The sequence below is a fragment of the Bos taurus genome, chromosome 10, assembly GCF_002263795.3.
Source record: "Bos taurus isolate L1 Dominette 01449 registration number 42190680 breed Hereford chromosome 10, ARS-UCD2.0, whole genome shotgun sequence".
NCBI classification, from domain to species: Eukaryota; Metazoa; Chordata; class Mammalia; order Artiodactyla; family Bovidae; genus Bos; species Bos taurus.
In genome coordinates, this window is record NC_037337.1 from 92,034,958 (window position 1) to 92,050,942 (window position 15,985).

Genomic DNA, 15,985 nt, shown 5'->3' on the forward strand with positions numbered 1-15,985 from the left:
TACAAAACAAGCAAGCAAACAAAAAAACTATGAGAAACGTTTTGGCTTTAAATTCCTAAGGCTTCTACTAAAACAGGTCTTCCAAAGTCTAACACGGCAAATCCAGTAGCTTTGGCTCATTCCTTGCATCCTCTTCTCCAAACAGGCATTGAATATATACAAGGCAAAGATTAATTATATCCAATCACAAATGTTGAGGAGCTAACAGTCAAAATAAGGAAACCATTACAAAACTTACTGTGATAAATTAAACTACCCAAAACAGCAATGTATTCAAAGTACTAAAACAGTAATGGAAGAAGAAATGTCTATGTTTTCTCCTTGTTCTTTCTAAGATTCATTTCTCTACCTTTACTTTTGACCCCACTCACTCTCACATCTTCTGGGTTCCTGCTATACCAATTAACCTTTCTTTCACCTATTCAACATCTCCCATTCCTGGATCCTTGTACTCAACATTTATAATCACGCTTAAGCTTCTCTATGATCAGTAGCAAATAGAAATTATACTCTAAAAGTTATATTCATTCTACTGTTAAGGACTGAAACTACTTTAGATATAAGCAACATGTTTTATATTGTTTATTTTCTTTTTGATACTCAGGTATTAAAATTTCTTTTCACGTGCAATACCAGAGAGCTACCCCACGTTATAGTACAAAAGGAGACAAGAATGACTACTAATAACATTACAGCATGCTTTAAATGAATCAGGAATCTCCTAGAAAATATGATCACAAAATGAATAAAAATATAAATGGCTTAAATACTTCTGCTGTAAAATGGAATACATAACTGAAATATTAGGAAAGGCAAATACTGTTACCTAATCCCAAAGTGCCATAACAAAAATGCAAACCACTCTAATTAAATTACTTAACGTCTGCCAAATATTTGCTGATTTGCAATTTGGTTTTGCAGAATTCATTTTGGAATGTACATTGTGTTTTTTTCTTTCACTGAACACAGATGTTATGGCTCCCTTATCAACTGTGCCCCTTTAATGTTCTTTCATCCATTCACTCATTCAGCAAACATTTGACGTATCTATCATGTGCCAAGTTCTTCTCAGGCACTGGGGTACATAGTGTTGAACAAAATAACGAAATCACTACCTTCATAGAAACTCCATCCAGTGGATACACTCAACTAAACACATTTCTCAATTGTGTGTCATCCCCAAACTCACTGAGGCAAGAAACAAGATGTTTCTGTCCCAAGACAGTCCTCTGAATGCTGGCCACAGCCACAGTCTATGCTAACATAAGACTTAAAACAGCTGAACTAAGGGAAAAAAACAAAGGTACGGCAATGATGCAACCTTTCCCACTGCCCACTTGCCAGCCCACTTCATTGCTATTCCAACAAACAGGTGCTCATAAGAAATAATCAAACAAACAACCTGAGCGACAGTCCTCTGCTGCAAAAATATACCTTCTGAAGTAGCTGAAGGACTATTTCCCTTCTTCCACATTCCATTAGTACCTTTCCCTTTATTCAGAAAAGGTAACTCCCTTGTAAAGAGGCTGTTCATAATGCTTTATTTCATCATTACATGTATTACAGTCGCAATAAATGGTATACGACAGGAAAGGACAGATCTGAGAGCCTGGATTCACAGTGCAGGCTACCAAGAATGTCGCCTTTCTAGGCACTGCATCTGTCAGAGTGGAGGGAATGGATGAAGATCCCAGTGACTCCAACAAAGCCCAATAAGCACGTGACCTACCCAAAAGAGAAACTGGGTAAGAAGACAAAATTTCATCTTTAAGGGAAAGGAATTTAAGAGGCCATGTGAATTTTTAATTACTTCAGAAAGAAAAATGATGTACACTAAATAGTCAGTCACAATCATAAAGTGCCTGGAAAGCAAAGATGGGTTCTTTGTTTAATTAAGAGTTTACAATTTCAGTTTAAGAAAAAAATGTTTTAATAAAGTTATCTGCTATATTTGTTCATACTAATCAGCATTTCATAAGCAAGAAGGGAGCTAAATCATACCATATAGATATCCCTCCTTCTAAGGGTCTCTGACAAAAGAAATGCCTCTAACATGTACAAAAATTTTAGCTTTTAGTAGACCTCATAGTTTCAAAGCATGTATTCTTACCTAGGAAAACTGCCACACACAGGAGCAGTGAGCTATCAGAATATTAAGAAGGTAGGCAGTGGTTGGTTTATTAAGAAATTACTAAAAATAACTACTTAAACAAGTTAAAATATCATAGCTAAATCTTCTCTGCTGCAGTTTATATCTCTCTACTCTTTTCTTTGCTGCCATTCATAACAATGAAGAATTTCTAAGTCAACAACTACTAAACTTCTAAGAGGTCCATGACAATAACTTCTCAGTAGATTTCATCTCCTTTTGGAACACCCTAGCTCCAACCTACAGCCCTAAAATAGCCCAGAAAACAGAAGAAAACACTTATCTTCCTAATAATACATGTGTACGTATGCAACTATAACAGGCTTGGCTTGTTGTTCATTATCCATATTCAGATCAGATCAGATCAGTCACTCAGTCATGTCCGACTCTTTGCGACCCCATGAATTGCAGCACGCCAGGCCTCCCTGTCTATCACCAACTCCAGGAGTTCACTCAGACTCACGTCCATCGAGTCAGTGATGCCATCCAGCCATCTCATCCTCTGTCGTCCCCTTCTCCTCTTGCCCCCAATCCTTCCCAGCATCAGAGTCTTTTCCAATGAGTCAACTCTTCACATGAGGTGGCCAAAGGACTGGAGTTTCAGCTTTAGTATCATTCCTTCCAAAGAAATCCAGGGCTGATCTCCTTCAGAATGGACTGGTTGGATCTCCTTGCAGTCCAAGGGACTCTCAAGAGTCTTCTCCAACACCACAGTTCAAAAGCATCAATTCTTCGGCGCTCAGCCTTCTTGACAGTCCAACTCTCACATCCATACATGACCACAGGAAAAACCATAGCCTTGACTAGACGAACCTTTGTTGGCAAAGTAATGTCTCTGCTTTTGAATATGCTATCTATGTGGCTCATAACGTTCCTTCCAAGGAGCAAGCGTCTTTTAATTTCATGGCTGCAGTCACCATCCGTAGTGATTTTGGAGCCCAGGAAAATAAAGTCTGACACTGTTTCTACTCTTTCCCCATCTATTTCCCATGAAGTGGTGGGACCAGATGCCATGATCTTAGTTTTCTGAATGTTGAGCTTTAAGCCAACTTTTTACTCTCCACTTTCACTTTCATCAAGAGGCTTTTTAGTTCCTCTTCACTTTCTGCCGTAAGGGTAGTGTCATCTGCATATCTGAGGTTATTGATATTTCTCCCAGCAATCTTGATTCCAGCTTGTGTTTCTTCCAGTCCAGCGTTTCTCATGATGTATGCTGCATATAAGTTAAATAAACAGGGTGACAACATACAGCCTTGATGAACTCCTTTTCCTATTTGGAACCAGTCTGTTGTTCCATGTCCAGTTCTAACTGTTGCATCCTGACCTGCATACAAATTTCTCAAGAGGCAGATCAGGTGATCTGGTATTCCCATCTCTTTCAGAATTTTCCACAGTTTATTGTGATCCACACAGTCAAAGGCTTTGGCATAGTCAGTCAAGCAGAAATAGATGTTTTTTTGGAACTCTCTTGCTTTTTCCATGATCCAGTGGATGTTGGCAATTTGATCTCTGGTTCCTCTGCCTTTTCGAAAACCAGCTTGAACATCAGGAAGTTCACGGTTCACATATTGCTGAAGCCTGGCTTGGAGAATTTTGAGCATTACTTTACTAGCATGTGAGATGAGTGCAGTTGTACGGTAGTTTGAGCACTCTTTGGCATTGCCTTTCTTTGGGATTGGAATGAAAACTGACCTCTTCCAGTCCTGTGGCCACTGCTGAGTTTTCCAAATTTGCTGGCATATTAAATGCAGCACTTTCACAGCATCATCTTTCAGGATTTGAAATAGCTCAATTGGAATTCCATCACCCCCACTAGCTTTGTTCGTAGTGATACTTTCTAAGGCCCACTTGACTTCACATTCCAGGATGTCTGGCTCTAGGTCAGTGATCACATCATCGTGATTATCTGGGTTGTGAAGATCTTTTTTGTACAGTTCTTCTGTGTATTCTTGCCTTCTCTTCTTAATATTTTCTGCTTTTGTTAGGTCCATACCATTTCTGTCCTTTATCGAGCTCATCTTAGCATGAAATGTTCCTTTGGTATCTCTGATTTTCTTGAAGAGATCCCAGTCTTTCTCATTCTGTTGTTTTCCTCTATTTCTTTGCATTGATCACCGAAGAAGTCTTTCTTACTCTTCTTGCTATTCTTTGGAACTCTGAATTCAGATGTTTTTATCTTTCCTTTTCTCCTTTGCTTTTCGCTTCTCTTCTTTTCACAGCTATTTGTAAGGCCTCCCCATACAGCCATTTTGCTTTTTTGCATTTCTTTTCTATGGGAATGGTCTTGATCCCTGTCTCCTGTACAAAGTCACAAACCTCATTCCATAGTTTATCAGGCACTCTATCTATCAGATCTAGGCCCTTAAATCTATTTCTCACTTCCACTGTATAATCGTAAGGGATTTGATTTAAGTCATACCTGCATGGTCTAGTGGTTTTCCCTACTTTCTTCAATTTAAGTCTGAATTTGGCAAAAAGGAGTTCACAGTCTGAGCCACAGTCAGCTCCTGGTCTTGTTGACTGTACAGAGCTTCTCCATCTTTGGCTGCAAAGAATATAATCAGTCTGATTTCGGTGTTGACCATCTGGTGATGTCCATGTATAGAGTCTTCTCTTGTGTTGTTGGAAGAGGTGTTTGTTATGACCAGTGCCTTTTCTTGGCAAAACTCTATTAGTCTTTGCCCTGCTTCATTCCGTATTCCAAGGCCAAATTTGCCTGTTACTCCAGGTGTTTCTTGACTTCCTACTTTTGCATTCCAGTCCCCTATAATGAAAACAACATCTTTTTTGGGTGTTAGTTCTAAAAGGTCTTGTAGGTCTTCATAGAACCATTCAACTTCAGCTTCTCCAGTAACGCTGAAGAAGCTGAAGTTGAACGGGTCTATTATCCATATTACGTCCTCATTATTTCTGGATCACAGAGAGCACTCATACATCTTATACCCGCAAGTCAAAAAATTACCATATCATCCCTCTATCACAAAAGTTTGGGTATTCCTGAGACTTTTACTTTTTATAATTTTTAAAGAATAGACAAAACATGATCCTTTTTGGTCTCCCAACAAATCAGCCCCTCTTTCCCAACATTCTATTTCTCCCAACGGCAAAAGCACTAAGACCTTGAGTATCCTGTGACTCTTCTCTCATTCACCTACATTGTTCAATCTTGCACTAATTCCTCAACAGTATCTTACATTTGTTGCCACTACTAATGTCCTCTGTCAGTCCCTCTTTTGCTTTTATTGAGACTGTTAAAATAGGCTCCTAATTAGATGCATTTCCACAATCAATATCAAAATGGGATCTAACAACAGAGTTTCGAAACATTTGGAGGAAAAAAAATTCACACACTCAAAATAGCTGGATATCTCTATCAGTTATTGATAGAAAAAAATCCTCTATCAGTTATTGATAGAAATAATCAATATCAGTAGGCATATAGAAACCACCGGAAATGCAGAACAATGTGAAACAATTTAGCATAAGTGACTTTCATAGAACATTTCACAATAAATGCAGAACATAACTTATTTTCAAGTGCACATGGAAAATTTACTAACAGAGACCACATTTCGGGCAATAAAACAAGTCTCAGAAAAGAATTGAAATCATGGAGTATGTTTTACAACTGCAAGGGTACCAAGTTTAGAAACTGATAATATCTATAAAATTCTACATAATTGGAAACTAAGTAGTAAACTTCTTTAAAAAAAAAATTCCACATGTCAGAGAAGAAATCACAAGGGAAATATCTTCTAAATGAAACTAAGTAATAATAAAAGGACAATACATCAGAATTTGTGAAATGCACTTCAAGTATTACTAAGATGGAAATTTACAATTTTAAATGACTACATTGAGAAACATAAAGATTAAAATAAAGTTTCCAACTTATGAATCCAGGAGAAAAACAAATGATGTACAAAAGAAGTAAAAGAAAGGAAATAAAAATGACAATATAGATCAATAAAACACTAAAAAGACAAATAATAGAAAAAATTAAAAATCAAAGGCTGTTTCTTTGAAAATAGTAACAAAATTAATAAAACCCCCAGCAAGACTTATACAAACAAAAGAACAGAAACAAATTAACAATACCAGGAATATAACAAGAGACATCAGCATAGATCTTACAGAAACTAAAAGAATTAAAAAGGGGCTATTACAAAAAACTTTAAGTCAATAAATTTGACAACTTCAATAATTTGGGAAAATAGATACAAAGTAAATATTAATTGAGTGAATGGGTATTTTAGTGAAGTAAAATATAAATTTTAGCATCTTACTAGGGAAGAATAAACATGACTTACCTAATTAGCATTTGCAAACGGCCAAAAGACAGAAATGTATGCAGCAGGGATACAGGAGCTAAAGGAGAAATTCTCAAGGAGAAACAGTTCTCTCTGTCAGACCCAAAAATGAAGATAAGGAGACAAGAGACGAGAAAAGGAGAAGAATTTGGAGATTTTGTAGTTCAAACTGAAGGCAAGAGAAACAGAATATTTTTCTCCCAACCCTAAGATTTCATGAACATAAACAAAGAAAAATAAAAGAGAAAGAGCAATTAACATACCTCTCTTCTCTCGGTGTATTTCTTCCAGAAGTTGCTCCTGTCTTTCTATCTGTTCAAAGAGACACTGAAGCTCAGCTTCCTTGTTCTCAGTCACATTCTTGAGTTGCTGTCTGCACAACATCAGCTGGTGCCGTAGACTTTTCTCTCTATTTTCTCTCTCCTTCAGCTCCTCACAGAGCCACTGAAGTTTAGTCTAAAAATATGACATTTATTCTAATTTTTAAAAATCTAGAAAACAGTAGCATTCCAAAACATGACAAAGTCATGATAATCTAAATTCAGACAATAACTAATGAAGTTAAGCAAAATTTTAAATTACCCATAATGTTTAAATTTGCATAATGGTTTATATCAGTTAAAAGCTCGTGCAGAAAATTATTTTCTTGGATTTTTATAAAATACTTGGTATGCTCTATCATCTTTGGAAAGGCAATACCACAGAAAGTTTAGCCTATTAAACTTCATGTTGCAATACAATTAATCCCCTAATTAGCTTAGTACAAATATTTGAAAATCCAAAGCACTCCACAATAGACCTAGAAAAACTTTTTATAAAAGAGAATGTTATTTCAGGGATTAAAAAATAAGATAAAATTCCTAAACTTTGTTTCTAAAAGTGTATATACCCAAGGGTCTTGCTAATCAGGTAGAGAGAGAGATTTTATACAGCATGAGTCAGATCAAGTCAGCATTTTTCCATATTTAAAACTAGGAAATTTAATTAAAGCAACTCTCTTTTCCAAAGACTCTAACCTCACAAACACTAATATTTAAATATTTAAAGCAGGGATGAGAAAAGAACTTTCACATTTAGTATAACAAAACTTCAGTTGGGTCTTATGATGTTCCCAAGTGAGAGTACCATCCAGCTGCTGCTGCTAAGTCACTTCAGTTGTGTCCGACTCTATGCAACCCCATAGATGGCAGCCCACCAGGCTCCCCCATCCCTGGGATTCTCAAGGCAAGAACACTGGAGTGGCTTGCCATTTCTTTCTCCAATGCATGAAAGTGAAAGTGAAGTCACTCAGTCGTGTCCGACTCTTAGCGACCCCATGGACTGTAGCCCACCAGGCTCCTCCGTCCGTGGGATTTTCCAGGCAAGAGTACTGGAGTGGGGTGCCACTGCCTTCTCCGATCCACCTGCTAGTTGACTTTAAATAATCTAAACAGTCTTCACCTCAATAAGAAGCAAAATAGTGGAAGCTGTGAACTAGAAGGGTAAATGTGATTAAGCTAACAGACAATCTCCCTGAATAGTACATATCATAAGCAAGAATATTCTAAGCCTCCAGAAGTCTAAAACGCTGTTTGGACATGCCCCAGTTTATTAAAAGTAGCTGTGATAGATTCATTTAGCAGGTTTAATCCCTGGGTTGGGAAGATCCCCTGGAAAAGGAAATGGCAACCCACTCCAGTAATCTTGCCTGGAAAATCCCATGGACAGAGGAGCCTGGCAGGCTACAGTCCATGGGGTCCAAGAGTTGGACATTCACTTCACTTCAGTGATAGTACATGTCCAGAACAGACAAATCTATAGAGATAAAAGCAGATTACTTACTGACTAGTGCTACCAGGAGGGTGGGATGGGCAGATATGTTAAGAACCTGATGGCTAATGGTACAGATTGTCTTTTGGGGGTAATGAAAATGTTCCAAAATTCATGTAGTGATGGCTGCACCTCTCTGTGAATATACTAAAAACTACTAAATGGTAACTCTAAATAGGTCAGTTTTATATCTCAATTTAGCTATTATTTAATAAAAAATAAAAGGGGGGAGGAGATAGATCAACAAAAGCTAAAGTTATATCACCCTGCAGAGATGAGATCTGACTATAGTACTTGCTGTACAATTTGTAGGCCTTTGTCTTATCTGTATGTCACTAGATAAATACAGGAAACAGTGTATTAAAGAAATACAGTGGAAACAGTGACAGACTTTATTTCAGGGGGCTCCAAAATCACTGCCAACCAGTCCATCCTAAAGGAGATCAGTCCTGGGTGTTCACTGGAAGGACTGATGTTGAAGCTGAAACTCCAATACTTTGGCCACCTGATGCGAAGAGCTGACTCACTGGAAAAGACCCTGATGCTGGGAAAGATTGAAGGCAGGAGGAGAAGGGGACGACAGAGGATGAGATGGTTGGATGGCATCACCGACTCAATGAACATGGGTTTGGGTGAACTCCGGGAGTTGGTGGTGGACAGGGAGGCCTGGCATGCTACGGTTCATGTGATCGAAGACTTGGACATGACTGAGCTGAACTGAAATACAGGAAGTCCTCAACTTATATGAGGATGGAACTTCCAATTATGACTGTAGAAATTTAATTAAGTCTGCTTCATTTCCCAATATCCACTTTGAAATACTCTTGCACACGCAACCTTCTGATCTGGAGTCATAGAAAAAGAAAAAAATTAAATTTCACAGCACAGAAAGCCAGAAAAGATAATCAATTCTGCCAGATTAAAGGATCACTTTCTACTAATGCATTTAGGAAGAAAACACAGTCAGCGTGAGGGTGAGAGATATACCATCATCCCCATCTAACCACAAATATGAGACAAGGAAGTGAACTGACCGTTCTTTAGAAAGCATACTCTCTAGATAGAGTGGAGAAAATATCAGGAAGCCAAGAGGCTGTTACAGCACTCCAAACAAGTGAAAAACGATAATAAGGACTGGACCAAACCGTTTGTATATGAGACTTAAATGTAATGGGGGTAAGGAAGAAGGAGGAATTGGCATTGACGGCCAATTTTTAGCTTAATAAACTAAAACAGGAAACCTAGAAAAAGCAAAGATTAAGGGGTTAAGAAGTTAAATTAGGCTGAATTAGACTGAAGTTAGGATCAAAACACACAGAAGTATAGCTAATAATTGGATATATAGATCTAAAGCTCAAGAGATATGGTCAAGAGATACAAACTAAAAAATCAATAGTGTAAAGGAAGTTAAAGGCATAGGAACAGATAAAATGGCCCCTAAAGAATATCTACAGAGAGAAGAGAAGCGGGTTTAGAAGAGATAAACACAAGTGAAACTCCAAAATAAAAACTGAGGACATAAATGGAAATTTAGGAGGAAAATATGAGTCTGGGGCAACTGAACCCCAAAGAAAGAAAATATTATAACAAGGTGGATATCCTCAATGTCAAAGATTCAAAAGGAAGGGACAGGCATATAAAGTAATTTAAAAAACATAAATTTTGTCGAAAATGATTGCAGCTCAGCCCATCAAACCAAAATAGGACTAAAAACATGAACACCAAATTGTTTGTAGTGATTATGCCTTTATACCTACCAAAGACGAGTGTCAAGTATACAGAAAATATGTTCCCTTTTGTATTTCTTGAAAAGTTCCATTCAGGCTACTATGTTGCAAAACACAAGGGCAAGAAGGACACTACTTCTGATGTGCTGTCATATCCATGGTTCTTCTTAATTCTGTTTTATACCACGAAAAAATGAAATCCTAGCATTATTAGATCTTCTTATGCCTCAGAAGGAAAACAAATTCCATGTGGTAATATGCACTTACTTGATTTTTTAAAAAATATTCACTACCAATTCAATTTTTTAACACTCAAGTGGTCCAAACAGAATGAGTCCCTGGGGATCACTAGCTTCCATCTAGTTTAATCTGTTCTTTCTCAATGATTTAATAGCAAATGTAAATAATACCTTCAATTTCCTTTTTCTCAATGGTTTCCTACCTATTCCTTATTCCATTCCAATCTTTGGCCTGTTGTTAAGAGAGAATACCAAAAAAAAAAAAAATTCTGTTTTATCATAACAATACTCCTACTGGTTCTGATAAAAACAGAATAACAAAAAGTTATCTGAAACAAATCTATAATCAGGTTTGATCTGTGTTATTGACTGAATTATACTCCCCTCAAAATCATGTTAAAACCCTAACCAAAGACACAGGGACTTTAGGGAAGTAATTAAGGTTAAATGAGGTCTTAAGGGTACTGTTCTCTAAAGAAGAGACACTCTTTGACTCCTAACCTTCAGCTCTTCCAACCATGGCCATAGCCCCCACATGAAAGATGACTGTCTAGGAGGCAAGAAGTCTCACCAGAAATCAGTTCTAGCACTGAGTGACCTTGGAATTCTAGGCCACAGAACTGTGAGAAATATCTGTTGTTTGACTCACAGCAGTTTTCTTACGGCAGCCCTAGCCAACTAGTACAATAAGACCTACAGCTTTAGTTAATTCCTGTTGAGCCTTTATTCGACTGCCATACAAAATTAAAAACAGGTCATAGTTAGATGCTTGTTATGAGTTGAGTAAGTATGCACAATATATTGTTAATCCTAGAAAACAAATTGATTTACAGAAATTTAACCAACCAATCATCAATTAAGAGAATCACAGTTTGTTAGAGAAATACCCATTACCTTTCATTAAGTATCTTAGAGAAACAGCATGGAACACAGTATAGGAATAACTTCACCAATTCCAAACAATAATTAGATGACAAGGCTATAAATTACAGTGCAAACGCCATTCTATTTAACCACTCACAAGAGTATCTTACAGATTACATAATAGGCTCATTTATTTAACTATATCAACAAATATTGCTAAGTAAACAAAAATAGGGCAAAAAACTTTAAATCGGTTTTTGTTTTTTTTTTTTTAACCTCCTTAGTTGACAGCTTGCAACTAGGTGGGAATATTTTTAAGTATCTAGTAAAACAATCACAGTGATATTTTAAATCTGTACGAATCCTCTAGTGAGCTTTAGTGGAATAATATACCAGAAGTCATTAAGGAATGACTCAAAGCTAAAAATAGAAAATTCAAATAAAAAGATTATAGTTGATAGAGTTAGCAATAAGATCAGGAACCATAACTTTGTTGCTTTTAACTACCATGCTTCTTTCATTAAAAGAACCAGAGATAAAAAGGATAGTAATTTTTTAGAATGTGCTAGGTTACCAAAATAAGAATTAACCCAGAACTGCAAAATTAAAATTGAAATCAACCTCAAAATGTAATTCTTTCAATAAAACTTTCTACTTTTTTATTTGGTTTGAATATCATCTAGAAGAAATATACCTATATTTATAGTTCATTTTAGAAAATACAAAATAATTCCGCCAATTAAACTGAGTGAGTTCCCTGTGTATGACCTAAAGGATATTTCCACCATAAGAAGATACCTGAGTATCTGTATCACATTTTGCTGTTGACACTGGAAGAATAAAATACTAGATGATCATTTGCAACCTTCAACAAGAATTAAATACAGTGAGTCCAATGACAAACCTAGACAGCACTTTAAAAAGCAGATGTCACTTTGCTGACCAAGGTCCATCTAGTCAAAGCTATGGTTTTTCCAGTAGTCATGTACGGATGTGAGAGCTGGACTATAAAGAAAGCTGAGCGCTGAAGAATTGATGGTTTTGAATTGTGCTGGAGAAGATCCTTGAGAGCCCCTTGGACTGCAAGGAGATCCAACCAGTCAATCCTAAAGGACATCACTCCTGATATTCATTGGAAGCTCCAATAGTTTGGCCACCTGATGTTAACAACCGATTCACTGGAAAAAACCCTAATGCTAGAAAAGAGTGAAGGCAGGAGGAGAAGGGAGAGACAGAGGATGAGATGATTGGATAGCATCACTGACTCAGTGGGCATGAACTGGAGCAAACTCCAGGAGATAGTGAAGGACAGGGGAGCCTGGTGTGTTGCACTCCATGGGGTTGTAAAGAGTTGGACGTGACGTAGCAACTGAACAAAAACAACAAAACTTCTCATAATAGTTTTTTTAATCCACATCACTAAAAAGACAATATTCATAAATATAAAGTTTATATTCAAGTATAGGTCACACAATCAGAATAAAAAAACAGTAGCCCAGAGTTCAGAGCTCCAGGTCCCCAAACCCTTTTCAGAAACTAGCTTTATGTCCTTAGGTAAAACTCATAACTCTCAGGATCTCTTTCTCATCTACAAAATAAAAAGTCAAACTTCACGATCTCTGAAACTGCTTCAGTTACACTATTTCTAAAACAGTAGGGAAAAACAAGTACTCGTCACGTTATAGAACATCAGTTCAGTCGCTCAGTCGTGTCCAACTCTTGGCGACCCTATGGACTGCAGCACGCCAGGCTTCCCTGTCCATCACCAACTCCCGGAGCTTGTTATATTACAGAAAGTGTGACTCTTTGGGATGATGTGCATGTGTGTTCAGTCATGTCTGACTCTTTGCCACCCCATTGACTGTAGCCTGCCAGGCTCCTTTGTCCATGGAATTCTCCAGGCAAGAACAGCAGAGTGGGTTGCAATTTCCTCCTCTAGGGGATCTTTCTGACACAGGGATGGAATATGCATCTCCTGCATTGGCAGACAGATTCTTTACCACTGAGCCAACTGGGAAGCCCCTTTGGGATGATACCAAATAGGAAAACCCCTAAATAACTTGGAAGCATATTTTTTTATATATTGATATATAACCTTAAAATGTAAATACTATTGATCAAATAATACCAGTTTGAGATCTGATATATTTCTGAAATCTAACCTGCTTGCTCCTTATTCATTGGTGACACTTAACCTGAGGAAGTAAATGCAGTAGGAAAATGCAGCAAGTCTAAATGCTTTCTTAAAAAAATAAAAACTACTTATTGAGCATTTAGGCAAGCCCATGGTAAGCACTTTCTCTGCATCTAGGAATATTTCATCTATCCCAAAGGAAAGATCTTTGGGGTGCATATTCAATACATTAACATCAGAAGTGCAATGGGCCCTGAATAGCTCACAATTAAACAATCTGGCAGTCAGAAGTGCTTTACAAAGGAAAGGAACACTCTGATAATGAACATGCCCCAGGGGCTCCCTTGTACTTGAGGCGTCCAATTCTAACCTTCCCTTCAGGAGCCCCAGAGAAGGAAATGGCAGGCCACTCCAGTATTTTTGCCTGGAGAATTTCATGGACAGAGGAGCATGGAGGACTACAGTCCATGGGATCACAAAGATTCGGACATGACTGAGTTACTTACTTATGGTAAGTACTAACAATGCAACAAGGAATAGGATAGACACAGATGTTCCCACAGAAAGCTTACAGATTAGAGAAACAAGAAGAGAGTAAGTGGGAATTTCAACACAGTGGGATAAAGGCCAAGAAGGAAAAGAGCTCCATAGCCAAAGAAGCATGTCAATTCACCTTTGTGCACCTTCAGAGAATAATTAATACCAGCCTCCCAGAATTAAGTGTGCTCTGTAAACAAGAGTACCAAGGCTCTTGTCTTGTGATAAGCAGTAGGTGACACCAGCTTTTTTATTTACTATCGTAAACTGATGACTTAAGATCTGAGATCAAGAGTGATGCTTGCAAGTAGTGTGGGTCCATCCTGAAAGTGAGTGCCTGCTGGCTCTACAGCTGATGGCCTGTCCCTATTTTCTCACTGACAGTCTTTGCTACTTCTCGTTTCGCTCCATGATTTGAACCTAAACTCCGATCTATGCCTTTGTCCCTGATTCTCTTTAGGCCTTCCTGTTCAGATGAAACTTTCTGGATATTAACTCCTGTAGTGGAAACTCTTCCAATACTTCTGTTAGCTTGCTACCTAGGACTGTACATGCCTATCTATTCCAATACCAACCATTGACTGGGGTCTTCTAGTCTGAATGGAAATCCCTGGATGTCTCCTTCTCCATCAGCCTCTGACATGACATTAAACATTACTTGCATATTGTTATCAAAATATTTCTTGAGTCTGTCCCTTCCAATGAATTGCTACAACTTCCTAAATTAGAAGTTTCACCCTACCTCAACCAGAGACCTGGGTCTCACCAAAGACCTCTTAACTGATCTTCTTCCTTTGGTCTTCCCACCTGTAATCCACCTTTCACATCACTATCAGAGTGATGCTTCTAAAATATGAACATATGGCTCTCCTGTTCAAAACTCCTTCATGGTCCCCCACCAAATGCAGAGCAGACCCAAGCTTTTAAAATGGCATATGATGCTCTTCTTGATGGATCTAAACTCTGCCTCCTTCTGGAGCCTCATCCTTGACATCCTCTGTCTCACGTTTTCACAGTGTATGTAATACTGCCAGATCACCTGGCGTTTATTTGGCATTTATCATGCTGTTTCTCTTCCAGGCCATTCCTACGGTTGTTTACTCAGTATGCACATTCTTTCCCGTTTACCTGGCTGGCTGCAAGATCTACCCACAGCATCTGCCTCCGAGGCAACTTCTGCTCACCTGTTACAGCTCTTACGTCTAATATTGAAACCCTCTACAGAAGTGTCAGTTTTTCTAGACAACATGTTCCTTAAGAGGAAGGATCATTTCTCTTTTTTTTTTTTTTTTTTTTTTTAACATTTACTTATTTGGCTGAACTGGGTCTTAGTTGCGACATGTGGGATCTGGTCCCCTGACAGGGGATGGAACCCAGACCCCCTGTATTGAGAGGGTGAAGTCTTAGCCACTGGACCAACAGGGAAGTCCGGGGATCATTTAATTCATTCTTATCTTCACAGCATGTAATGGAGTACTGAGGCATAGTAGCTAATTAGTAAATTCTCAGATAAACTGAATAAAATTTAGCCTCTAAATGCTTTGTCTGGGTTTTTCGACAAAAACAAATTCCTTGTCTATGGGAATGCCCTGCTTTACTTAACAACCATCTCAGCCCTCTCCCTCTCTGTTATGCACTATTATTAGATTCATTGGTTACTTTATCTATGAGCCAGGTCCAAATCTCAGTCGGGTTTCACGTTTATGTTATGTTACCACTGCCAACAAAGCAACAGGAACACAATTTCCACCCAGTCTTAGTTCTTCTAGAATTAACACTAACAGAAGAAATTCATTTGGCAGATTTATGAAAACAATTACAAAATGCCATCAGAGGTCCTTCTAATACCGCCAGGCGTCAACATCGACTAGCTGAATAGCGACTCTACTTTCCATATAGCTTTTGTCCTTTGATTTCAGATCTTATCTTCAACACGTACAGGGCTGTCCAGCCACAGTTCACGGGAATTACAGTACTGTAGCCCATCAATAACCCGAGCCATCTTTCTAGTGAATAGATTCAATTCCTCCTAGTCAGTTGCTCAGCGTAGTATTGCTTATCACGACCTTTTTACACTGTAGAGCTACAGTTGCCTCATGCAGCATTAAAACTTGTCTGATCGGAAGTTCAACCCCATTAAATGATAAGGGAAAACAGCTCACTCGCTCCCAAATTAAAGAGCTATGATTAAGACTCATCTCTGGCTCTCATAATTT

At 38.0% G+C, this 15,985-nt stretch overlaps 1 protein-coding gene across 11 annotated transcripts in view; it reads right to left on the reverse strand.

The window, feature by feature from the left end:
- Positions 1 to 15,985, reverse strand: part of CEP128 (centrosomal protein 128) — a 480,417-nt gene that overhangs the window by 259,328 nt on the left and 205,104 nt on the right. For all 11 annotated transcript variants that reach the window (XM_059890961.1, XM_059890959.1, XM_059890957.1 and 8 more), the window contains one exon: positions 6,723 to 6,915. In XM_059890961.1, coding sequence (XP_059746944.1) covers positions 6,723 to 6,915 — 193 coding nt within the window. The remainder of the gene's footprint in view (positions 1 to 6,722; positions 6,916 to 15,985) is intronic.